The sequence below is a fragment of the Siniperca chuatsi genome, linkage group LG14, assembly GCF_020085105.1.
Source record: "Siniperca chuatsi isolate FFG_IHB_CAS linkage group LG14, ASM2008510v1, whole genome shotgun sequence".
NCBI lineage: Eukaryota > Metazoa > Chordata > Actinopteri > Centrarchiformes > Sinipercidae > Siniperca > Siniperca chuatsi.
The window spans coordinates 14,936,228-14,963,351 of record NC_058055.1 but is presented as its reverse complement, the minus strand read 5'-3'; the positions used below and the strand labels follow the sequence as shown (position 1 = coordinate 14,963,351).

At 39.7% G+C, this 27,124-nt stretch overlaps 1 protein-coding gene across 4 annotated transcripts; it reads right to left on the bottom strand.

Moving 5' to 3' along the window:
• Nucleotides 1-5,585: 5,585 nt before the first annotated feature.
• On the bottom strand, nucleotides 5,586-25,201 carry LOC122888538 (periostin-like). 4 transcript variants are annotated; one of them, XM_044223114.1, is made up of 23 exons: nucleotides 24,919-25,201; nucleotides 24,011-24,109; nucleotides 19,320-19,384; nucleotides 19,006-19,163; nucleotides 18,739-18,903; nucleotides 18,468-18,614; nucleotides 18,149-18,290; nucleotides 16,375-16,587; nucleotides 16,116-16,250; nucleotides 15,724-15,872; nucleotides 15,159-15,295; nucleotides 13,456-13,586; nucleotides 13,062-13,192; nucleotides 11,878-11,980; nucleotides 11,714-11,781; nucleotides 11,552-11,597; nucleotides 11,434-11,469; nucleotides 9,176-9,478; nucleotides 9,009-9,044; nucleotides 7,103-7,147; nucleotides 6,779-6,865; nucleotides 6,493-6,525; nucleotides 5,586-6,199 (listed from the first exon to the last, which is right to left on the bottom strand). In XM_044223114.1, exons 1-23 carry the CDS (start codon nucleotides 25,035-25,037, stop codon nucleotides 6,144-6,146), a joined length of 2,604 nt encoding a protein of 867 aa, XP_044079049.1. In that variant the 5' UTR covers nucleotides 25,038-25,201; the 3' UTR covers nucleotides 5,586-6,143. The 4 variants fall into 4 exon arrangements, with proteins under 4 accessions (XP_044079049.1, XP_044079048.1, XP_044079051.1 ...); XM_044223113.1 differs by having other exon boundaries at nucleotides 6,493-6,528; nucleotides 24,919-25,196; XM_044223116.1 differs by lacking the exon at nucleotides 7,103-7,147 and having other exon boundaries at nucleotides 24,919-25,196.
• Between the last annotated feature and the right edge of the window lie 1,923 nt (nucleotides 25,202-27,124).

Sequence of the window (27,124 nt, the reverse complement as noted above, 5' to 3'; positions counted from 1 at the left end):
ATAAGAACTGAAATCATTATCTTTAAATCTGTCATGTGATGTTATAGTGTTAAAAAGAAAAACATACAAGAATAGGCCCCTCTGCTATAAAGGCATTACAAAATAAAAGTTTGGGTTTTTATTGGGTGGTGAATTGTTAAAATTTTGTTAAACTACAAAAACATTACAGAGAAAAACAATCTGCTTCACATGATAAAGCCAGTGATGGTTTCTTTTCTCTTTCCTCGCTGAAAAGTTATTGTTGGATTATAAGGAGGTATTTTCACTTCATTACAACCAATTTACTTACTGACATTCACAGACCATGTCAGTGCAGATTTCTATTCTTTTTATGTTTATTAATGGTACTCTAACTATATTATTGCATAACTTTGTGGAGGACTGTGAGTTCATACTTGGCGAACTACTTTCTGGAACAAGATGACATGATCTAAATCACATCCAGGATTCTGGACCAAAAGTGTCTTTGAGAGATTCATCCAACAGCTTTGTTTTTTTAATTGCGTGAAACAATGGGGCCATTCTGTCAACCCCAAAGACATCCTGAATGCCAAGAGGAGGGCCTTTACCGATGGTAATAGGGAGGAGGTGAGGGCAATCCAGGCTGACCTGAAGGTGAAGATCAGGGAGGCCAAGGAGAAGTACAGGAGGAAGCTGGAGTGGAAACTCCAGCAGAACAACATGAAAGAGGTCTGGAGCGGCATGAAGAGCATCACTAGCTTCAGACTGACTGGCAGCAGAGGAGATGAAGGAAGCTCAGACAGGGTCAGACCCCTCCTGGACCCCCTTCAGTTCACCTACCTACCTGGACAAGCCAGCAAGCTTGTGAGGATCATGTTTTTTGACTTCTCCAGTGCATTCAACACCATCCAGCCAGCCCTGCTGGGGGAGAAGCTGGCAGCGATGCAGGTGGAAGCCCCCCTCGTGTCCTGGATTGTTGACTATCTGACAGACCACAGCATGTGCGCCTGCAGCACTGTGTGTCGGACAGCGTGGTCAGCAACACTGGGGCCCCTCAGGGGACTGTGATCTCTCCCTTCCTCTTCACCATCTACACCACAGACTTCAGCCACCACACAGAGTCCTGCCACTTTCAGAAGTTTTCTGATGACTCTGCTGTGGTGGGATGTATCAGCAGTGGTGATGAGACTGAGTACAAGGCTGTGGTGGGTAACTTTATCTCATGGTGTGAGCAGAGCCATCTGCAGCTCAATGCAACAAAGTCTAAGGAGCTGGTTGTAGACCTACTGACCCCCATCCAGGGGACTGGATAAACTGGACTGGGCTAAGAAAACTCAAGCGCTTTACAGGAAGGACCAGAGCCACCTCAATTTTCTGAGGAGGCTGAGGTCCTTCAACATCTGCAGGACAATGCTGAGGATGTTTTATGAGTCTGTGGTGGCCAGTGCTATCCTGTATGCTGTTGCATGCTGGGGCAGCAGGTTGAGGGTAGCGGACGCTAATAGACTCAACAAACTGATCCATAAGGCCAGTGACATTGTGGGGGTGGAGCTGGACTCTCTGTCAGTCGTGTCAGAGAGGAGGATGCTGGTCAAACTACATGCCATCTTGGACAGTGTCTCCCACCCACTGCTGGTCAAACAAAGGAGTACCTTCAGAGGAAGACTCAAGACTCCCCCCAAAATGCATCACAGAGCGCCACAGGAAGTCATTCTTGCCTGTGGCCATCAAACTCTTTAATTCCTCCCTCTAAGTCACTAAACTAGACACTGGATCATTAACATCACTACAATAATTGAAATAATTGTGCAATATTCTCTGATTAATACTCCTGTGCAATATACTCTTTTCAGTTTAAAATTCCCTATTTATTGATATTTATACATACTTCTATTACTGCTGTGCAATATCCAAAGTCTCATAATCATCTTAATAAGCTACACTTAACTTAGTACTTCTATTCCTGTGTGCATTGACGTGATAGTGAGCATCTTTAACGAAAGACTTTTCCCTCAGGGATCAATAAAGTATTTCTGATTCTGATTCAGATTCTGATGCTGCGCTGTTTCTGTAAGCACTGATGGGTGGAGCCTGAGCCAAGGACTAACCCAATGTTTAGCTAATATTATCTTTTGCATTATATAAAAGCCATAAGTGGTTGTGTCATTCTTACCAACGTATATGAAAACATATTTTTTGCAAGCTACGTACTGTAGCGTAACTCTTTGACATCATAGCATCATTAAAATTTTTTACATGACCAAGGGAGATGGGCAAGAGAGAGTTGGGTTGTTAAGCTGCTATGTCAGCTTTGAGCAGTTGCCAGGCAACCAGCGCAGACTCCAGGAAGTTACTGTACCTAGACATAAAATAGTCTGGCACATAACCCAACGTAAAACAGCAAATTGCTCATTTTTACCCTTTGGTTTTTGTACAAATTAAACAAATGAGATGTTTTAGTGCTTTAAGTGGATTTTGTCACCTCTGGACAGAGCCTGGCTAGCTGTTTCCCCCTGTTTCCAGTCTTTGTGCTAAGCTAAGCTAGCTGACTGTTGGCTGTAACAGACAGATATGAAAGTGGTAGCAATCTTCTCAGGTAACTCTCCACCAGAAAGAGTACTTCTCAAAATGTCAAGCCATTCCTTTAATGAGCAAACTGAATGCCTGTAATGGCTCGTATAACACTATAGGACTGTGATGCATCTTATGATGGACTTGAATCAGTGCTATGTTGAGTCCAGCAATATGGCTGGCTGGATCAATTGATCTACCCAGTATTGAAGATGAGTTCTTAAAGCACCTTTTGTGCTTTACTGTGTACATTTTTTTAACCTTTTCAATTAACACACAGAAATGGTGAAAAAAACATGTCCAATTTATTTTCACTTTTTCCTTTTGTGTTGTAATATTCACATTATTTGTGTCCGCAGCACATGTGTTTCAGATTTGTCTGCCTTCTACATAATTCTGAGAGATATTTCATTTTCCTGACACGGTTTTCCTACAGCTGTACCAATTTAACACCTGCATGCAGTTTACCATTACAAAATGAAATAGCAGAAAAGGAACTAGATATAAAGCATGATGAAATTAACTTCTGCCATTATCCTATGCTACAGTATATGTTTTAGATACTCTTCTCAACGCTGCAGAAGTAATTAATAAACTGTAGAAACCCAGCTTTGCGTATTCACTTGCGGCTCATGCCAGGAGGTCTGGAGAAGTTCTATGTCAAACGTCTGGTTAAAAGAATGTGGTAGTGTATTGATTGCTTCAAACTGGTTGAGTTTTACTCCAATTGGTGCTCATTTGTTTGATGTCACAACCTACAGTTAGTTGGTTAACAAAATAAAAGTGCCAGAAAGTGCAAAAAGTTAATGATATATAAACAATGGTGAGATCAACTGTAAAAACTCCGACTGGACAGTGTAGATGGCTGTTTAACCACAGATGAGCAAACACGTGAAGTGAGAGGGCTTGTTTTTTATCCTATTATCTCCATCTACACGTTGACATTACAAAGCTGAGTGCAGGCAAGGAAGAGCAATGCTTTTGCCTTCTGCATGCTTACATGCATCTGTCGGTTATGAAGTATTAAAAATAATTTGTTGGCCAAAAGGCATCAAGTTAGTATTATTTTTTTCAGCATCATATGTTAGCACCATTGTTTGTATGCTATGTATAAACCACCAATTTAAACATGAGAGCAATAGTTATTGTTTTACTGTTACTCTGATCTACTGCCTGTACTACACAACTACTGTGACTACAACCACTAATACACTTGGAGATTAAATGGAGAATGCAAATTTGCATATTTAAGGGACAACGGATGAATTAATGCTGAATTAAGACATAATTTCATCCTGGATGTTAAAAATAACGAACCTGCTAAGACAAAATCAACAAATTCTATCATGTTGGGTCATGATCATGATCTCATAATATTATGATCTGAGGTTGGGTCCAAAAGAAATGAGACACAGTAGCGTCGCTTCACAACTTCCAAATTGTTGGATGTGTGCTCCTCATATACAACATACAGTTATCCACATAATTTTAAGCCAGAGGTCCAAGGCTGCAGTTTCATCGTGTGTGTGCCTCTATACCCCTGTGCTGCATGAGCACACCTACAGTAGTAAGCTAACATTTACTATCATGACCTGTATTCTTCACCTTGTTATCAGCACTCTGACGTTAAGCCTGCAGTCCTTGTGCAAACTTCAACTCCCCTCAGCTGCTACTGCTCTGGACGAGCTGCTATGGATCATTTTAATGATGTTGCAACAGAGCTACACTACACATAGGGAACTATTTCATAGTTTCTAACTCACGGCCCCAAGTTTGTTTTCTTTTGAGAAGGAAAATATGTGTCCAATAGATAAAGCTCACTGTCATTCCTCAGATCTGGCATATTTTTGTGTACAATGTTTTTGTGTTTTTTACCCTTTCATCAGGAGATGCAAAAGATTAATCTGTACACAATGTACAGTACAATGTACAATGAACACTTTTATCAGATGAAGTTGATAAGATTCATGTGGCAAATGAGCCATGTGAGGTACACAAATGGTGGCCCAAAGCCAATGAGAGATTTGCTGAAGAGAAAGAACTGCTCTTCTCATGTTGTAAATATATGGTAATATTCTTGGAGGTGTACATGTGTAGTAGAGACAAGTGTTGATTAAATAGTAGCAACTAGGTACATTTTGAAGGACTGATTAAGAAAGAGGGACAGAGTCAAATATACTAGTTTTGCACAGACTGTGTGTGTGTCTGCATAACTGATAACATAGTATGGTCTTGGGTGTTCTTGGCCTTGGTCAGAAAAAACATGTAATGACCATTAATGGTGGCTAGTGCATCTTAGATAATGCGAGAGAATGATGTAATGTAAGAAATAAAGAATTTAATATATAATGTGAAAATTATTTTGAAAAGCTATGAAATCTGTAAAAACCTCTGACTTTGGAAATTTGGTTTAGGATTCATGTGGAAACAACAGTTTGAAGTTACAGAAACATGTGGCTGATTGTGGGACTGAAACTTTATCCTCATCTGTCTTTGTGTTGGTAAATTACATGACATAATGCAGATTTGAGATAAACTAATCTCTCACTGTAAGACACTGATGTTGTTTAATATGTAATATTTCCATGATGCATTTTCAGTGACCTTGTTTGGTTCCATTATCAAGAAAAAACTCTACTGTATAAGAAGAAATGATTAAGTAATTTTTTAAAATATAAATACAGAAATCCTGGAATATACTGTGTGTTGGTAGAAGATGATGAAGACAATTTTTTAATACAGTGCTGCAGCTTCTTTTTGATTTGGCCACCATGTCAATTTCAAATATTATTCAGGCAGGTTGCGATATAGAAAGGTGACATTACTGCAAAGAATATTAGCTATGTTTGGACATGGAAAACAAATGAAAGGAAAGATTTCTGAAGTCACTATGCACATTTATGTATGCATTTAGTTGTCAGTTTCTTTTAGGTAAAAACAAATGAACATGATTGTGAAGCCTGGTTGCACAAGGACATACACAAGTCAAGCTCACATTCAACAGCATGAAACATTTTGGTCATGGAAACTGTAAAGAATGACTGAAAACTGTATAAAAATTCATTGTATTTTTTAATTACCGTGTGATAATTTACAGAGGTACAGTACAGCATCTAATGATAGCAAACACTGTTTGACACTGTGACACTGTTTGACTTGTCATATTCACTAAAATGCATCCACTGTACAGAATGTGAGCACCATGAAAAGCGTACAAAAATCTTCCCAAGCCATCTGTTTACAAAGTGACATGATAAAAAAAGCTAACCTTTTAAAAAATCTCTCAGTGGTAGAATATATCTCACCTTACACACCATCTACCCCACAGCAAAAGTTCATATTCCCATTTCACACTTACAGTACATTACTTACATGAAGGGTATTCTAATTTCATTGCATAGCTATTACACATCATGCCTATCACATACAGTATGGTCCAGATGGAATAGTAACAATTATTCCAATTGGTGGTTTGGACAAAGAAATAGCTAGATTGATTTAATCTCTCCCTATTGGTCCACCGTTCTTCAATCCTCCAGCGCTCGACCAGGAGTTCTGGAGATGCATTCATTCTCTGTGGTGAGCCCCAAGGTGTTTTGTCTCTGTTGGATTCACTCCCTTGGCTTGTGGTGACGCCTGACCGGCCTTGCTCTCCTCCTCATTCCAGCTGTAAAAGGGAGACAGAGTTAATGGAGGGAACCAGAGGTGTGGCTGAATACAAAGACAAAAGAAAACATGTCAAGGAGGAAAGATGTGAGACAAGTGAGGAATAGGTGGAAGGATGCAAAGGTAGATAATGGAAAGAAAAAGAGTGAAAGGAAAATCCAACAATTACAATTTGCGGTTAGATAGTTGCTGTGCATATTTTCCAGCAGTGATTATGTGGTTTTTGGCAAACTCTTTTTAGTCTGATCCAAAATTGGTGTTGATAAATGCATCATTAACTAACTGTGCTCTTACCTGGAGCTTTCCTGGCTGCAGCGAATCTACCTCCTTCTGCAAAATGAAGAAACAACACAGTCAATCGCTGCATTTGGGGAGAAGTACACATGGGAGAAGTTTGCCCTTAGAGATTTCTGCCAGAAAGCCTCTCTTCCAGAAAGCCTTATTACTTGGTTAGGTTTAGGCACAAAAACTACTTGGTTAGGTTTACGAAAAAAGAAAGGCAGAAAGCCCTGAAGGCAAACTTCTCCCACATGCAAGTACGACACAACATTTGTGCAGGTCTGCAGTTCTGAGTATTCACCTTGAATGATTTTGGTGATTCTCTCTGATTCCTCATCAATCAGATTTGGGTTGCCATGGATGGTGGTGATCTTAGAGAAGTCTGGGCCTGAGCATCCAAAACAAAACCATCAGATCCAAAATACAGAGCAATTTGTTCCTCATATACATGTATTGAGTTAGATCAGTTTTAAAGATGCATTTTTTTTTTCCACCTTGAAGTAACCACTTGTCTTGCATATGAATGAATACAGATTTGTAAATATTGATTATTTCAAGGCAGAAAGGACACACACATTTGAAAGAAACCTGTTTGGTGTAAAGAGTTTGTGTAAGGAGACCCTACCCTCAATGATATAAGGCTCGTTCACCGTGGTGTATCTGGCTCCACCTTCAGACGGGCAGCGGAGAAGGGTGTTGAAAGTCACTTAACGACTTAGCAACTGTACTGACTGACAGACGGACAGACTGACAGGTACATACACCCCGTGAAACACCTCCTCCGCCACCGCCAACACAAAGTCAAGTACAGATGTGCAGTACTTATGAACACAAACACATACACACACTTGCACATAAAAGCACAGGGTGCGAAGTACAGGTAGGCAGGGGGCGCTCAGCTCAGAAAAAGAGAGCACATTTTTTTGTCTTAGCTCACAAACTAAGCTGCAAGACACCAGTGAAGCAGTTTAAAGCTCACCTGCACCCACACAAGCCAATGGCCCAATGGTCTGAATTGGGCACTCCAAAATGGCACATTATAATTTGCACACTGCTCGCATATATGCTTCACAGCTGTATTAGACAGAGAATGGGTAATAATGGGATTCTTGTCTGAGAGACAAGAACACTGACCGAGAGATGAAATCAGATGGATAAGTGGTGAGATGGACATACATCCAAATCATGGTGCACCATGGGCAGCAGAACATGTACAAAAACTTGGCTTTATCTTTATACAGTTATGTGTGCCTAACCTTAGCATCATTACTGAGCCTGTACAAACATCATAAACCAGAATGAGCTTTTGAACTTTTGAATGGTGGCTGGCTAAAGCTTGTCATAATATACTGTGCAAACCTAAGGAAGGAGTGTAAAACATGTCTGGCTCTACATTATTGCAGCATGTTATTGCAGATGATTTGTGGTTCTCCCCAAACATTACCAGCATTACAGCAGCCAGGAAGCAACATAACGCTTCGGCTATTATTTGTTCATTGGCACTGTTTTTCTGTCACTGGCCTACTTCATGAACCTGACTGTGATGAAAACATAAGTAAGTAGGACTGTTTAGAATAAAAAACTGGAGCAGTAAGTGTAAACATATTGAACTGTTTTTCTTTAAGGGATTATATTCTTATGTTATTGGTCGTGATACTCTTAACTTTTTTACCTTTAGATTTATCTGGATACGTGGATAGATGGGCCCTGTTGCCAATACAAGTTCTGCTTGGATAAATTGGATAAAACTTTGCTTATCTTCATTAGCAGCCAGTGCGGTGGTGAATATACAGTAATCCTAATCCCTTAATTGGATGTGACCATATCCTTTTTGGTTTGCTGCAAACCAGCTAATAGTGAAACTCAGGAGAAAATGACTCTACAAATATCAGCCAGTTTTATGCAGTAGATGCTCTGTGTTGTTTTAATCAAGTCAGATGTACAGAAGGTGCTTAATTTTATGAGCCAATACTGAATGCTGATTAAGAAATTGATAAACTGAAAAGACAGGCTCAGGCAGCAACAGAAACTCTGGCTGGCAGCCACAGCAGCGCAGGACATAAACCATCTTGGTTTTTGGTTTGTCTTTGAACCACCAGTGGCAAGCCAAACTGCTAGCCTTAAAGATAAAGAAATAGCTGGAAACCAACAGTGGTAGTCAAATAAACCAAGTCACTATGCTACTGACTTGTTTTTGTGCGTAGTGTAGCACAGCTTTTACAGTCTAACATTCTTAAATTTGAAAATGGGTTTGATTTCCAAGTACATTTAACAATCTACAAAACATCGATAAATGACACAAAAATGTGCCTTTAAAGCTAAAATGGTGCACACCATGAAAATTATGTGTCTGATGACTTAATTGATGGTCACCAAGGAAACGTGAAATGTATTGTGAAATGAAATTCACATTAGATGATGATGCTCAGTTAATTGTGGTCAAGAAGACCTTGGATGCATTTGTTAAAAAGAGCTGTTAAGATGCATGAAAGTTCATCATGCTCTCCAAGGGAGTGTTAAGAGAAACTGACCTGTGATTGTCTTTCCATCTGCATCAGGATTTCCACCTGCATTAAATAAAATTTGGCGTGTCATCAAATCTATGTCAAAAACCTTTGTGAAGTCCAAATTTGATCATCTAACTTATCATTTGCACACAAAATATGATTTAAATATTTTAAAATGTTCAGGATTTTACCTTGGATAACTCTTGTCAACTTGGTAATGGTAGGCTCCCCCTCGATGACTCTGGTTACTTTTGTGACTGAAGGCTCCCCCTCGATGACCCTGGTTACTTTTGTGACTGAAGGCTCCCCCTCGATGACCCTGGTTACCTTGGTAATCACCGGCTCCCCTTCGACGACCACCTTAGTGACTATTGGTTCTGTCTCGATGACTCTTGTTACCTTGGTGATGGTCGGCTCCCCCTCGATGACCCTGGTAACCTTGGTTAGAGTGGGTGTACCCTCAATGACCCTGGTCACCTTTGTTACATCAGGTGCTGTAGAGAGGGAGAGGTAACATCAGCATCCATTAAGTATATTAGAAAGAAAGGTTATCTTCAAAACACTCCCACATTCTCTCTGTTATGAGCGAAGAAGGAGGCTGGGGGTACAGTGAAGGTAAGGTTGTGAAGGTATCAAAGCATGCAGAACAAATAGCGGCTGATGTGTGTAGGATATTAGATTGCATCACTGCAAAAAGAGATGCTTTAATAACTGCTGCTGTTACACTCCATGGCCCAGTGAGCTGCTCCCTATGGACAGATTTTCTCCTCCATTTGTTGAGTTTGAAGCATCACATTACAGACATGTTTATGTTTCATAAAACAAGTTTTGCTATTTAATATAATCTTGTCTACTGATTTGGAAATTATACAAAATGAGAAAATGTGACATGTTACATAATCATTTAACACATTTTTCTTCATTCAATGAATTCCCATCTGGGGACAGATACCTCTGTAAAACCCTACAACTCCTCTTTTGAATCAGCTTCAACATAAACTTCAGCCAGGGACATTCTTTCACTTCTTTTATATTTTCTGCTTCTGAGTGATGATTTTTTAATGTGACAGTATTTATATGCGCTATAAAGAGATGAAAGCTGACAGATGTGTGTTTGTATTATATCAGAGGGTTCTAATCTTTGGCCTGAGGTCCCTGACGCATGGCATAGTCGGGTAATCAGAGCCAGGCTCATGTCTGTCTTTCAAACAAAGTCATTAAGAAATTTTGGTAATTTATGCTTAAAATTGTGGCTGCTTTGCTTTGTGAGTATATATTACAACAAGGATATATATGACCTTGATGATAGCGTATTCCACCTTTTATCTAAACGGTAAAGATAATATGATGTAATTTATAATCATGTGTGTGTGTGCACATGTGTATAAAACATGAGATGGTGTGTATTGTGCATGGTTTTTACAACCACATGAGTCCTTTATCATTCATATACAGATTTAATTTCTTTCTTCTAAGTTCTGTAGATCAAAACTACAACTTCTTGGAATTTGAGCCAGTGCCATTTTAATTTAAAAATCTTAATAGAATGTCTACTGTAGCTATTCAATCTCATGAAAAAGTGCATAATAAATGGTACATTAAGAATCTGCAGCCACCCTCTTTATCTTTGTCAATCCCTCTTTTCTCTTCTCCCTCTCTTTAAAAAAGAGATAGATAGAGCCTCTTGAGCAGTAGTAAACGTTTTGGCTTCTGAACCTAAAAAAACAAAGTGATGCCTACAGTACTTGTAACCAAAGAGTGATTTTTCTTTTTCACATTCTTTTGTTTGATGAAAGACAGAGAGCCTAGAGCATGAAAACTATTAACACAATGCCAAAAATAGTAGAAAATAGAAATTGTAATAGCTTTATCGAGTATAACAATTGTATTTCCATACATTTATAGCATAAAATTTCAACCCCTAAAAATGTAATCCCCTGTAGGTCCAGACCTCTATAGTCCATGTCATGTGCCTGATTACCTTTGAAGAATGGGACTTCATCTCTCCTATGTTACCCAATACATCAAGGAATGCTCCCATTTGTGTGGAAGTGCACTGGACTCAGCCCAACTGAATGAACGACATCCAAGAGTCCTCCATGGTCTCTGACCCCGTTACGCTTTGACAGCCTAATTACCTCGTCCCTAAAGGAGCTGATTAAACATGCCAAGAGGTCCAAGTGGATTTAAGCAATAGTTAGAGTGGATAATCAGAGGAACAAAGAAGGGAACCATGGAAGAAACCTGAATGGAGCGATGATATGCAGTTAATATGCCTGTGGCTGCAGGTTGGATTTCACTTTAAGAAGATGGTTTTTGAACAAAGAACATGAATTAGTTTCAAAGGCAGTCCTGCCTTTCATAATCACCACCAATTATAAATATATTGTATGACCACAACAGCTTGTCTCTTGTCTCGTAGTCATGTGGTTAGTAGTAGTGGTCTTACCTGTTTCAATATAATGTGTAGTTGTGATGGTCCTCTCTGTGAAGTAACACAAGTAGTTTTAAGTTGTGGCAGATGCAGTAATATTCACACATCATACAGTGGCACTAAGGAAACTTACTGAGGAAGGTGAGTGGGATCTCAGCATAAGAAAATCCAGAAACAAACTAAAGAACAAAAAGCATAATAGAATGGAAGGTATAAGACAAAAGACAAAAAATAATAGAAACATTCTCTTTGATCTGTGCATATTCAGACATATGTATATTTTCTCTTTCTCTACCTTTATCTGGATGTACTTAATCAGCTTCTTCAGGAGGACCAGGAGGTCCTGGCGGCCCACAGGAAGGTCTGTAAGTAATATGCATCATGAGAAGAACATAACATTATGCATCCCAGCACAGAGTGCACATTGCATTAATGTATAATAATGCATGCTGTTCTCACCCCCAGGATAGAGAACATTCTTCACCACATGGATCACACCATTTGTTGCCATCAGGTCACTGTCTGGCACATCCACAGAGTTGACATGAATAGAGTTGTTTACCTGGGTATCAATAAACACATTTTATTTTGTGAGCTACATCAACTACTGCCTAAGTAAAAATACCATATTGAGACATTTATTGTCTAAGACATCTAAATTTACACTTTTTTGAGGTCAAGTGAGACTTAATAGGAATCCCAGCCAGTGTGCTCCATTGTTGGAAGTGAGATCTGGGAATTGCATTTATGATTCATTTCCTGCAATTTAAATGTCTCCACGGAGGTAACTGAAGGTGGACATGCTGAGTAATAAGTAAAGGATAGGTTTCCCTTCTCCTCTGCTTCCTCTCTCCCCCTCTTACCCACTGAAATGAGCCTCATCACTTTCAGCCTCAGTGCAGTTTTTAAAAACCTATCCACAGGTTTCCATGAATCACTGTCTCCTCTTATTTTTTTTTACTGATTGAGGCCTGAATAGCTTGCTCTCCTGTTGGTGAATGATCTCAAAAAACTTTTCCTGTGTGCTTTAAGAAAGTCCTACAGGCCTGATATGAGACCTTGACTGATAACCTGATAGCACGATAGGAGAGGGAGGGCAAAACTGAGGTAATGGGTGAAATGACGATAAAGCCGACATGAAGACTGACAAGCAAGAGCAAGGCAGACAGAGAAAAATAGCAGGTGGAGGGCATCAGAATGGGAGGCAGGGAGTGGTGGGTGAATTCCGAGAGTGGGTGTTGATTGAAACAACAGGAAGCCAGGTTTTATTACTTCTGGCCTTTCTCCAGATATCCAGTTTTGAAATAATAGATTAGCACTGGCTCTTTGATGCCATTGTTTAAATGAGAATTTGGGGAAAATGAAAAAAAATTAAAACTTGATGCCATAATACATATGCTCTTAAAGGAAGAATCAACTCTTGGATACTCTCTGCTTCTTATTCAGTTGGCAATTTCGTACATTTCCCAGAATGCTTATTTTCAATAATTGAAATCTAGCTACCAACTAGTTTGTGGGGTATAATCATGGTTAGATAGATAATAGATATTTCCGACAGTGGGTTTATCCCTGTTTGATTATTCAATGTCTCTTTGACTCTGAGGAGACAAATACACACTCAAATGATGGCTGATTGTACATACAGACATAACTTGCAGGTTGTTGCCCTGAAGGGTTTTGAGCAGATTGGTAACTCCTCCCTCTAATCCTCCATTGATGAAGATGCCATTACTGAAGTGGTACAGCAGAATGATCCTCAAAGCATTCAGATCACCTGTGAATGACAACACAAGGCAAACATGAGTGACATACTGAACAGGAGAGCGAGCATTCTTGATGTTTTTGTCTCCTCATCCCTGCATTACATAATATATATATATATATATATATATATATATATATATATATATATATATATATATATATATATTATATAACTCTAAATCAGTACAAACTAACTTGACAGCTATCTTCAATCTTCAAAAGGGAGATGCATGACAGGATGTGGGTATGTGTTCATTATAGTGGAGTACTTGCTTTTGAGCAGAGCAATGTCCTCTTTACTGAGGCCATCAAAGGCATCGTCAGTTGGTGCGAAGATGGTGTAGGAGCCTTCCTGCTTCAGCAGATCAGTCAGATGTGCTGTCTCCATCAGCGACAGGAAAATCCTACATTTATTCAAATAAAATTTAAAAAAGGGAAGAAGAACATAATCAATTCACACAACTAACATACAGTACTGTAGGAGTGAAATAAACTTAAGAGCAATGTGCAGGTTGAATTTTTACACTGTTGGGTTCATGGAAATGATAATGTTGATGATGTTTTACAATCCACAAATGCAAATAAAACAGAACAGAAAAAAAAAAAAAGTAGCCATTTTGAGCCATGTTTTTTTTTATATAATGGTCAGTAACATCACATAAGGCATTTCCTGACCCTGCCACAGTGCTTTGCACAGTAGAAGGTGTTACGTTTTTTAAAACTCTCTTTTTTTACCAGTTTTGTTGTCACTTTCAGTGTTTCATCACTGTGAACTACTGTGTTTCAGACTGCACAAATTAAGAAACCAGAACAGCTCTGACTATAATGGCAGAATGAGTTTTGGGCTGTGAGGAGACCAGATTATATGTCGCATTTGGACCAAAAACTGGTCATGTGTTGCTCATTTTAGACAGGAGGATTATGATTTTGGCAATGCGATGTGATGGAGTTCAGGTTGGGATTTATGTGAGACTTGTGCGCTTGTGTGGTCCCATTGACTCAGACATCTGCTTCCTGAGTTATTCATCCTCAGCCTCCACTGGTGCCAATATCTGACATAAAGCCAGAAAATGTGAAATGTGTATATTCAGGCACTGCCACTAACGTTTGCTAATTTAGTTGTGAAGAAGGTAATGTTCTCCTTACATGACAACAAAATTTTTTACTTTTACTTTTTAATATCTCCACACCCTCCACACTCACAGTCCCTTTGATAACTAGCAGGCTCATAATTTTAAGTCTGTGTTCCATCAAATGTGTGAGTACAAACATTCGATTCATTGGTGTCTTTATTATTGATTACCTTGCTTGACCACTTTCACTTATGTGATGTAATGGATCTGTTTCTCCATTGTGAGTTATGTATGGCAAACTGCCTTACAAACATATATATATTTTATTATTAATTTTCCACACATTAGATACATAATTCACATGATAAGATGCAAGGTATTAATCTTTGTAACTTTTAGGTTGCCTTTGAAAGACACCAATCATCCGCTGACTGAGAGTGAGTAGAATGGGACCCCAAGCATGAAACACCAAACATGTCTCCTGGTGAGGTAAGATGTATTTACTTCTTATTTTACTTTTGTGATAAAACCACTGAAATGTTTATGTTGACTTTGACATGCTACAGCACAGGCATCAAAATGTCAGTTAAAAAGCAAAAGCTAATGTCTGCTAACATTAGCTAACATAAGGTACTAGTCATTCCAACCTAAGTAAGGCTGTAGCTGCGAAACAGTGTGTTTTATTGCTTATGTGTTCAACTTTTCACTTGTAAGAGTAAGATGTTGTTATTTCTTCTTTAAAAAGTTATGTAGTCTCTCTTTAACCTTACAAATGTTACGAAGTGTCAAGAAAGCAAATATAATAAAAACAAAAAATAAACAATGATTACATCCGATCTGATAAATAATTAATGTAAAAACAAGTACAGCTAAAAATAATGTAAAATAAAATGTAGTTCTTACTTGAACCGTCCGTCAGCAATCAGAAGCTCATAAATTGTTTTCTCTGCAGGTTTGATGAGGGACTTCATAACATGGAGGGCACTATGGCTTCCCTCTTTACTGCCACGGACCATGCATGCATTTTCTATGCACACAGCCTAACAAAGGGGAGAACATTCACAGAGCAGGGTTACAGGCCTAAAAGTCCCTGTAGAAATCTGGTAACTATTTAGCTTAGGGGAGGGGGACTGTCACACTGTCCTGTTTGATTGCAATCAATCAAAAAGATCACAAAAGTTTCTGTGAGAGATTAAACCCAGCTGTTTCTAATATCTGAACCACCAGAGCAGAAACACACTTCATCTGCCAAGAGCTGGACTAATTAGCTGTTTTATTGCATTTGTTTACAGTTGAAAGACAGCAAGATCATGTTAACCAGTTAGGGCTTTCAGATTTCAAATATGGAAGCTGATGCTCTCCTTTGTCTTTCCATCACTTCTTATTTATCTTCTTTTCCTGTTCCTTCCTGACTCTGTTTGACTGTCTGATGCAACAATACACACACAAACACACACACAGTTCTCACAGTGCGGTAAATGAAGACTCTGAGCAGTTTGCCAGCCAGTGTTTCCAGCAGCTGTCCACTGTAGAGCTCATTCAGTGTAACTTTCAGCTTCAAGATGTGGTTTTCCAAAATGAGTCTCAGCAGGCTCTGGTCTTTTGACATCACCTCGTCTGACAAACACAGAGAAAAGTAACAGATTTAAAATAATTGGGTAATCTTAGATGCCAGTCCTGATAATACATTGTATACAGCCTTAAAAAGTCCTAGTAGTAAAAAGTATAAAATGAGTTAGCATGTTTTTGATCTGGGAAAAACAAAATATGACTTTTCTTTTATATCCTTGCTCAAGGTCAATTCTCTAAATCACTGTGCCACGCTGCTGCCCATAAGAACTTGTTTGTAGATCAACTCACTAGTGAAGGCAGTGTTGAGAGGAGCAAGGAGTGTGTACTCTGTCTTCGGACCCATGGCAGCGGCTAAATCCAATTCGGACACCATGTCGCTGAAAGTGCTCTGGGAGTCTCCCATCAGCTCCATCCCTTCCTTGGCTGATATGAATCACATAAACTTGACATGTTGGTGAACATAGAAAAACGGTATAGCCAAATAATTTGAACAAATGTTAGTATTTGCTGAGGGAGAAGTTGGGTTAAAATTCAAGATGTATTATACCTGAGTCAGGGATGAGCACCCGGTCGATGAGGTGGATGACTCCATTGGTGGTGACAATGTCCTTCTTCAGCACCATCTTGATGCCATTGACTGTCAGACTGTCACCATCACAGCCAATCTCTATGGTGCTGCCCTCTGCGGTCTCATATACTGATCCTGCCATGATTGCTTCTGAACACTGGACACTGTTCAACATGTGGTAGTTCACCAGGGCTGAGTAGGTGGGTCGAAGTGTCATGGAGATAGAGGGACAGAGAAAAAAAAATTTGCTGATCAAATTTCACACTTTTATAGACTTTGTGGGTTGCCTGTAGTTATTTTTGTAACCTGGTTATGCAATCCAAGTTTTACAATTGCGATCATTACTCAACACACATGCACACAGACACGCACACTTATTCTTTCAGCTCTTTTAGAAATATTTAGATGGGATTACACCTCCAATTGAGTCCAACTGTCAAACTGAGCAGGCAAAACTGGCCTTCAAAAGCAATGCAATGACAACATGAAAAACCCTTCCAAACCCATAAAAATTCAAATGCAATCAGTGTTGCAATGCAGACCAAATTACTCTTGTGGCCCAAACCTGCCCTTGTAGAAACAAGGCACTAGGCTCCAGTCCATATCATCTTTACTTTGGAGGCTGTTCTAACATGGTTGGTCAGCAAAGCCTGGTTGCCAAGTGTCTGAGAATTTCAACAACTCACTGAGGACACAGCAAATTGGTTGCATGCTAATAGATGTTCCTGGAAAGCCCCTGACTCAACAAATAAGCAGATAAGCTGCCACTGTGGAGACATGAGTTTCCTGCTTTCATCGTGTAGTTTGTGGACATGCTTGTGTGTTTGAGTGTGTATATACTCCTTAACCCCTGAGAATTTGATGGGCATCTAAGTTTAGACAGGCTTTTGGTAGGAATTTGCAGAATGGGTTTGGAAGATGGTTTCAGTAGTTTAGTTTTAATTTGACATTAACCTGTCAGCATGACTTAAGGTCACTTCAGGTCAAATGAATGTTACACGTTAAATGATCAGAACATCAACCAGAATAACAGTCTACAGCCACATTGGCTCTGTAATGCTGTCTTTAGGCACAGTGGTGCTTAGAGCTAAATGCTCATGTTAGTATGCTAACATGTTCACAATGACAATGCTAACATCTTGATGCTAAACAGGTATAATGTGTACCATAATAGCCATCGTAGTTTAGCATGTTAGCATGCTAACATTTGCTAATTAGCACTAAACATGAAGGGTTTAGCTGAGTCTGATGGGTGTATCATTAGTTTTTCAAGTATTTAGTCATAAACCAAAGTATTGGACAAATTGAAATTTTAATCTGATGATGCAGTGCTAGAGGGAAAGTCACGGAATCCTCAAAGTCATTATGTTACATCATCTGGGAACCATGAATGTCTGTACAAAAAATTGTGCCAATCCATCTGGTTGATGTTGTGATATTTCACAGGTGAAAAGTGAAAACTTTGATCTGATGATGGCGCTAGAGGAGTCCAAAATCAATGGATTCATCCTCTGGGGATGTATGGGCAAAATTTCAAGGCAATCCATCCAATACTTGTTGAGATATTTCAGTCTGGACCAAAGTGATGACCGTTTGACCAGCCAACATCCCTAGAGCCACTCCATTTTAAGCCAGCATGGCTTAAGATACTTAGCCTACTGTAAGTGCTCTAAATCTCTGCATACCAAAATCAACCAAAGGATGGTATGATAGTAGTTTACATCATCATTAGTGTATCACATGTACAATGTACCTGCAATAACAGCCTTGTCTCCCATGATGCGCTCCAGGTAGCCTGGGCTCAATCTGTCAAAGGCTTCATTAGTGGGAGCAAAGAGAGTATAATGACCAGGCTGGTCCAGCTTGTCCATCATACCAGAAGCCAATGCCGCAGCCTGGGTAACAAAACAGTGTAACATTTTGTCATGCTGAGAGATACTAATTTGGATCAAACTGTATGCTCAAACTGTATGCTAAAAGCATTGAGTTTCAGTTTATTTTTGTACACACGTTCCACTTCAAGCACATTAGTCAATGTAGTGTTGGCTTTGAGTGCTTTGCATGTTACATACATTGAAGGAGGAGAGCTCTTCTTGGACATCCAGGATGTCCTTGATGGTGTTGCCCACAGAGGTGATGACCCGATCAATGACATGCACCACACCATTTGTGGCCACCTGGTTACCATGGATGATCCTGGCACAGTTCACTGTCACAACCTTCACAGAGAGGACATTTTATACGAAGCCAAGAACCTCATTGGGGTCAGAAGTCCTTTATAGACATAATTTCAATCATGGATTCATGCAATCTTCTTCATTTCTACATTGTGCATAAACTGACCCCATTTGAGTAGTGGTTGATGTAGAGCCCCAGGTCACCATACATGGAAGTGAGAGTCATGTCGTTCTTCAAGTCTTTGGTCAGAAGACGACGGTTCACCATGTGGAAGTGAAGAGCGTTGTACAGCTCGATGTTCACGTTGCTTTCCAGTGCAGACCGTATAGTCTGGGGAAATCACAACATTAGTTGTAGGGCAGTAAGTGTGTGAGTAACTATTGTATTTTTTTGTGTTCCCCTAGAAAAGTTTTAAACCTCTAGTCTACTTACAGTGTCCAGCTGATCCCAGGCTTCATTGTTTGGTGCAAACATGGTGAAGGACCCTTTGCCTTCAATTTCCTCTCTCAGCTTTGACATGTCAGAGTATTGCTGTGTGGTCGTAGCCTTTACGAGCCCCAGCGTACCATACACATGGTCAATAGGAGCCACTGGGGGGAAAGCAGAGGAATTATTCATGTCCAGAAAGCCTGGTCTATATCACCAATTGATTGAAATGTTGAATTGACTTTGAATCAACCCCTACTGTACATGGGATACTAATAATATTATAAGACCAGATAGGGACTGTGGTGAGAGCCACCTACCTGCAGGGCATCCTCTCATGCCCTCCAGCTTCATGTACCCAGGACAGCACTCATAAAGGACGATACTTCCAAAAAAAAAAAAAAAAAAAGATGAGAACAAACATGTTAGACCTGTGAGTGATAGAGTAGATTAGCTGGTCATGAAATACATAAATTAGTGATATTCAGGTACAGAATGTAAAAAAGAATGATTTGTATGGTGTTGGAGGACATACAGTCAGAGAGCTGTACATAATAATGTCGCTGTTTTTGCAACAACAAAAAGAAAAATTAAACATAGCAAGATGCAATGTGAATGTAATGCAAGTTGAGAGAAGAAAATAAGCTTGCCAGACCAACAAAGCAGAACTGACATCTGAGAGAAAGAAAAGCAACCCCTGGAGCTGTGACGGGAGAGAATGATGAGGGCTTGGATTGAGAACGGTGAAGACATTTGAGACAGGAGAGCAGGGCTGCACAAAGAGGGAATCTTACTCACCAAATAACTAATCCATAATTGGGCAGAGCACATTTGAAAGTGAGAGCAGAAGAAGTGACAGTGTAAGAAAACATTCCAAAAAGCAAGCAAGTCAAGGAGAACAAAAAAAGACAAGACAAACACCATTAACATGAAAGTGGTTCATTAAACACTTCCACAAGAAAATTGGCAGAGAGTACACAACTCCTAGCAGGCCAATCACAGAGAAAAGCTGGACTGGACGCAGAAAGAAAGACTAACCCACAACACTTGCTTCAAGTGAGCCAGGCAACATCATGTCCAATATCTCATGCAACAGCAATAAACCCAACATATAAGCAAGCCTCCAGCTCAACAGCTTCAAACTAGTTTGTTCTCTCTCTAAATTATTTCTACAGGCTGTCACATTAGTCAAATCTAACAGCATGGTCTCAGAAACTTTATAGAGACCACATTCCTAAGGAAATCAGAGCTTTACAGTATATACTTTATATTCATCTAGATACTGTAAGTATGTTAACATGAAAACCAGACAGGGGTGTCTGCTGCCCTCCTGTCTGGTTATCTTGGCCATTAATCTAATTCCCAAGAAAAACAAAATCTTGATATACAATACACATTGTGCCCATGTAATAGATTTAGATTTTGGGGTGGAAGGAACAGCTTATGAACATCTGTGAAAACAGAGCTCAAAGAAGTAGAAACACCCTGGCAGGAAGCTGAGGGGACCTGCTAACACTAAGCACACCAAAGGAGCTGCGCAGCTGACCCATGCTCCTCAATCAGTCATATGGTTTACAGGAAATCAAGCTGCACTTTATTGCAATGTTAAAAATGACACCATGAGGTGTGAGGCGACTGATAGTGTGAGCCAAAAGTCAGTATTCTGTAGAATTTAGGTTTAGTGGAGGAATAAATTATGACTTTCAAGTAGAGTTTTACTGAAAAGGAACCAACAGTAATCAAAGCAGAAATTTGACTGGGACTCATCCCAAGTTAACACAAGTCTTCCAAGATGCAAACCAACTAGCAGTGAGTCAACATTGGATGCTCAACAATGATCCACCAGAGAAACAGCCATGGACTTCCTCAACGCTGGAATAAGTTTAATTGCGGTTTAACCTGGAGCACTTCATGGGTTCCAGTTGGAGCTTTCAGTGTATTTGCTAAAGAAGTTTGCTTGGAGAGCTTATTACACATTCACTGCAATTGGAGCCTAGTTTTAAGGTTTCCTGCTTTCTGTTTTCCCACAGACATTCTGTTTCTATATGAATTCTGTGCTTTTTCTACAGGGTTCACGTCCAGAAATTAACAGTAGTGATATTTTGCAAGAGCAACTCACTCCCTCATAGACCACTTCAAATACAAACACACACACACACACACACACACACACACACACACACACACACACACACACACACACACACACACACACACACAAAAGCAAAATCACTCACTTTCTCCCTTCAACTCCCTAAAATGACTCACATGTTTTGGCAAACCTCTCTAATCCACTTTAATTAGCATTTGTGTGTTTATGGAAATGTGTGTGTTGATACTGAATGTTGTGAATTTGCTATTTTTGTGCACATAGCCATGTCAGGTATAGAGCAGAAATTAATGCTTTGACACTAATTGTTATAATGTAAAATACATAAATATCCATGCACAGCTGGCTGTCAGGGTGGTATGAAGTCACTGCTCCCCGGCCGTGCTCTGACAGGATAATGGATGCAGTGTAGACCAGAGCCAGAACTAGCCAGCACAGTGCAACCAGGCCTCTGGCAGTGTCACTGCATGAACCAGCTCAATGTGGCAAACACTAGGTGGGGTTGTCTGGCATCAGATAAAAACATTATTTTTTTCCTGTTATGTAATCAACAATCAACAGTCTCTCTTGTGTCCTCATCAAGTGTTTTTTTCTTCAGTGCCAGTGGCTTACTGTGCCAACGTTTTCTGTTTTTAAACATGGGAATGGACTTATTGTAAATTAAGATGCCATAGCTTCACCACTTCTCTGACATTATTATGGTTTAACAACAAATTAGCTTGATTTTAAGCACTGGTCCTCTGCTCTCTGCATGTTGTGTTTGTCACCTACAGCATATCACTTTGAAGAAAATTGTTTGCACCTGGCCCTCCAGCAGCTCACTTCAGGGTTCTTTGCAGAAATGAAGGCATTAAGAAATCCCCATGGTATCATTTAACTCCAGAGTAGATAATTAGAAGAACACAGCACAGGTTGAATTTACATCAACATAATTTGTTCTTTGCTATAGCGGTTTCCAAGAGATTCAGTCCAGGTATTACTGCTGCACCCTCAGAGCTTGTTTAAACACCAGCTTGTTCGCACACCAGCCTGTAGTGAACACTGGAACGTGAAAAGTCATACTGTAGACCCAAACACCCTCTCCTAATCTCTCATCAACACCAGTCAGACATAACCACAGCTGGGTGGATTTACTCCACTGCTGCTGAACAATGTCTTCACTGTGACCACAGACAGAGGGAGAGAAAAGCAAGATTTTTCTGGCTTTGCTGAGATTTTTCTCTATTTTTGATCTATTTTCTTCATATTGTTATTTTACTAATTTGTATGTGCTTGCTGACTTAAAATCACTCAATATACTCAGTTTGTAGGTTGTTTCTGAAGGCAGACATTTTACCTTAACATGATCACATGATTTTTCTATTACGTTGTTATTTTCAGTCACATCTTTTGGCTAACTTAAAATCTATTTATACCAAACCTTAGTCAGTTTTATTTGATCTTACTGTAATAAACTTCTTTAAACTCTTTTTGAAGCACCTTGCACAACGGACAGCAAAAAAAAGTATCAAGTGATAAGATGAATGGGATTTGTTCCTTAGAAACCCTCTTATCTTCCTGCTATGTACCCTCATGTTATATTATCTTGTCTTTTTTTTAGTAATTGCTGGGTGGTGCCCATGGTGTCATGTTATCTCAGTAGCGGTGTATTGTGTTGGGAGAAAATTACTCACTTCTGGACTCAATCAATCTTTAATCCATTCTCTCTCTCATCTTCAGGCTTATTTTAACACAGCAGCATGTGTTACAGCTGATTGCATGACTAAGAGAAGGTGTGTGTGTGTGTGTGTGTGTGTGTTCTTGTATGTGCATGTGTTTGTGTGATAGAGAGTGAGAGAAAGAGTGTGCGTGCTTTAGTCACCTACTGTAAAAGGCAGAACAGCTCCAGCTGAGCCTTACACTCCATCAACACATCAGCGGCTATATTTTTACTCTAATCTCTGCTCATTCTACACATCATGTCACAAGAAATATTACACTGACTTAAATCCATCAACAACATGCCCGCTGATATTATATGTCCTGCAGAAGCCCAAAAATCTAAAACCACTCATGCACTCTACTCTTTCTGGTAACCAAACATTTTAGATTATTAATATCTTCAAATATGGCATTTTTCAACAGGCAGAAACTCATTTTTATAGTGTATCACTAAATTCTGCAACAGCTATCACTCCCACTCCAAACCAGCAGTATTAAAATGATCTTAGCTGTAGTTCTTTACAGCTCACAAGGGGGATAATTTGCCTCAAAATAATAACTTTTCAAAACTCAGTATGAGACACACACACACACACACACACACTTGCATGCACAAACATACAGCATAAATCAAGTACCCACTACCCATGCCAAGAACCCAAATCTGGTGAAACTAGAGCTGCAATATATCCACCGTTTCACCCAAATGCACACAAAGACTAAAAGCATATAGAATTAATTTTTCAGTCAGATATGCAGTCTTCTCTCAAATCTCTCAAAATCCTTAAAAAGACAAAATTTCTGAAATTTAAATATTCAATCATCATCGTGATCATGAACCCTGCTTCTTTTTTTGTGAAGGTTCAGAGAAGAAAGTGAGACAGCTACATGTTTTTTTGTGAAGGTTCAGAGAAAAAAGTGAGACAGCTACATGTTCAGGTAATTCAAGACAGAAAGAGCCCGAGGGTCCAGAAAACTAGGGTTAGACAGGGCTGACCTCTGCTTTTTTGAAACATAATAAAGAGGGGGGCAGGAAACAGCTGAGGAGTTTTGTGCATTCTGAACTACTGTTGTTTGTGTGCACGATGTTTGGAAGCTGGGAGTGGTGTGCACTTTAAGTTCTGTGCAAATTTAAAAAAGATTAAATAGAATAAAAACATGTAGTTATTCGATTCATTCAATCTTTTGGTAAAGACTTACGCCTTCTTGCCACAGATAGAGCCTTTGTACCAGTTCCTACATGTGCTGAAGTACTTCTTTTTAGTCCCCAGGACCTGCTGTAGAGCGCACACATTGGGTCTGTAAGAGGAGGGGGTGGGGGTGACAAAGAAAGGGAGAAGCAAGGGTGGGAGGATGGGCAGGTGAGGCAGGATGTGGGAGCACGTGAGGGTGGAGGAGGGGAGGGGGAGACAGAAAGGTAAGGTGAAGAAGGAAGGATGAGAAGAGAAGAGGTAAGGGTTGTTAAGGGAATGTATGACACAGGGAGGGGTGCATGCAGGTAGAGAAAAACATGATTTATACATTACAGTGCACACAATGTATACTTTCGCTTAGTTTGAACAACCAATCATTTGAAGCTTATACTTTAAACCCTTATTTTGTCTAATCACAATTTCTTAATAGAAGTTAATTTAAGAAAGCAATGAACTTCCTTTAACTTAATTGGAACATTTCAATTTCAAACCCCAAATTGAGCACAGTATTTACAATTGAAGAGTGGATGAATGTGAGAGACACTATTGAATTTTCCATTGTGGCTCGAATCAATATTTTCATCAATGCAGCTGACCTGTTTCTCAACCTAAATTAAGCGCTCTGATTTAAAACCACCTTAAAACATAGCATAAATATAAAATCTGACATACTTGACACTTGGACACTTGCACATAGGTACATATCTGTCAGCTTGTTACCAATCATGCAATGTATGTCCTCATATCTACAGACAAATGCAAACAAGTTTATCAGGATTGTTAAAATCCCCAGTTATCTGCAAAATTAAAAACAAACAAAAATATCCAATAAATGGTATATTTTGCATGTGTCACCTTTCTTTCCCCTCACACAGCCTCTCACCTCTCTACCCCCCCCCAGTCCCATCTCCTTACCCTTCCTTCCTGGCCCGTATGCGACTGTGGGTGACTATCTTGTCATAAGCTGAAGAATCCACGCTCCCCAGAGAACAGAGTGCCACCAGCACTAAGGTCACCAGTAGCAGCTGATGCATCCTGGGGAGTTATCAGTCCTCTATACTGCAAGGGCACAAACACACAGTCCTCTTGTCTTTTAAACACACACGCGCACCCTCCAAAAATTACACAGGAGATATGGGAGTGCGAGTGAGAGAGGGAGCTTTTATACCAACAAGTCCCTCTCTCTCTAACACACACCCGTACCCACCCACTCTCTTTTTACTCCCTCACTGTCTTTTCCATACCATTACATCCTGCTCTGACCCGCATGCACCCTTCTCTTCGGTCTAAATCCTCCCTCTAGCTCTGATTTCAGCATGAGCTTATTGTCTCCCCCTCCCTCACACTGTTTCACATGAATTTCTCATAAATTTCTCATTTACCACCATCACATCCCAGAGCACCGAGGACACCCTGTAACTCAAACTTCACATTGCTCTACACTCTACAATGACAGCTTGTCTTCCTAATGTGGATTGTCCTTTAAAAGTATGTTAGACTGCCATGTAACACAGAAGTTTTGACCCATGCATTTAAGATTGATAGAGTATTTTGAGAGGGGAAGACTCTTGGAGTTCACATCACAGTTGAAAGATGTGCAAAAAGAAATAAGTAAATTCACATAAAGTAATAAAGAGTTATAGTGACTAATTAAACATCATTCTATTTCACACTCACACCTAAGCACACGCACACACACACACACACACAGGCAGTAAGCACACCTCTAAAATGTGTCCTTGGGACATTTGGCAACAAAATATGGGAATTAAATTGACTGCATTTTTTAAATAGGCTTGATAAGGCTGTAAATCAAACTCAAAGATCCATGGTGATGAATCTGTGTAGATGATAGGTTTACACTTTGCTTGACAGAAGCCTAAGTGTATTTTTATCATCCATCCCCTGGGATCCCACTTTCCTCCTCATTACTTTTACGATGTGGATTCATCATTTTCACCAGCCTTTCCTCCCCTGAACTTCTGTTTGTGCTCCAGCTCCTCTTCTCCATTCATCCTCCCTGCTGTCATGTTCATCGTTCATCAGCTCAACTGTTTCCCAGTCCCAACTTTTCCCTAGAGCTGTCTCTGTCTCCAGATCTGATACAGCTTCAAAGGGAAAATCCATCATGAAACAGCATCATCATGTACAGTCTTGACTTGTGAACACGAATAGGTGTGCTTCTAAACTGGAGACATGCAGGTCAGCACTCCCTTGATGATGTTGATGTCATTGAATTAAGAGCTAAATCTTGCACGCCAGTATACATACAGTAAATGTTTTGTTTCTTAAACAATAAATTCATATAGCAGGTTTTCTCATTCAAACATAATAATTAAATAGTATGCAATCAGCAGAATAAAGAAAGCAGATTTTGTTCTTTGAATGCTTAACTGAAATCACATTTATTAAGCTACAGTACATCACAGATTTATTCACTCTTTATGAACTCACATGACCTCCCTGATCCTAGGGAGGACAGCAGCAAGAAGGAGGCTGAGCTGTCTCCAACAGGGCCTCCTCCCTTTGGAGACAACTTCCTGTCTATGATGCTATCTTAGCATTTAAGAAAAAAAACTTTACAGACTGAGGAAATGCATATTCAGCCCAGCCTGCAATTTACAGTAATATAAACCTCACCAGCTATTTATTTCCCTCCCCTGCTTGAGGCTCCTCTAAGATCCCCCCAAACACAATACATGTGCGCACACACACACACACACACACACACACACACACACACAGACTCCGAAACAGACACACAAACACCTACAGTACATGATTGATTATCACTTTCATTGCATTTAACAGCAAATGAAATGCCTCTCTTCCATTTGTCTCTGTTCACCTGAGACAAACCTTTAAGAGGAATTTAAATCCTGTTGATCCCCATGTGTCACCCTTTTGCTGCCCACAGGACTGCACCACAGTCCTCCAAAAGGTGGCTACTCTGGATCTCAGATCATGCATATATTGGCAGAGGTAGCAGATAACAGGAACTCCATCCTATAATGACATCTCCCTCTAGTGGGAAGGACATGTCAGTACAGTCATGTGTGAGGCCTCTGTAACTTACACAAAGTTTTACAAATGGTATTAACACATGTAACAAGAGGAAAAA

What these genes read in the sequence shown, in the direction of transcription:
- LOC122888538 (XM_044223113.1), bottom strand. Translation starts at nt 25,037, where the DNA reads ATGCATCAGCTGCTACTGGTGACCTTAGTGCTGGTGGCACTCTGTTCT. An exon ending in GAATGTTCTCTATCCTGGGG is followed by an intron (nt 11,782 to 11,877) that starts GTGAGAACAGCA and finishes TATTACTTACAG; the next exon opens with ACCTTCCTGTGGGCCGCCAG. An exon ending in TACACATTATATTGAAACAG is followed by an intron (nt 9,479 to 11,433) that starts GTAAGACCACTA and finishes CCCTCTCTACAG; the next exon opens with CACCTGATGTAACAAAGGTG.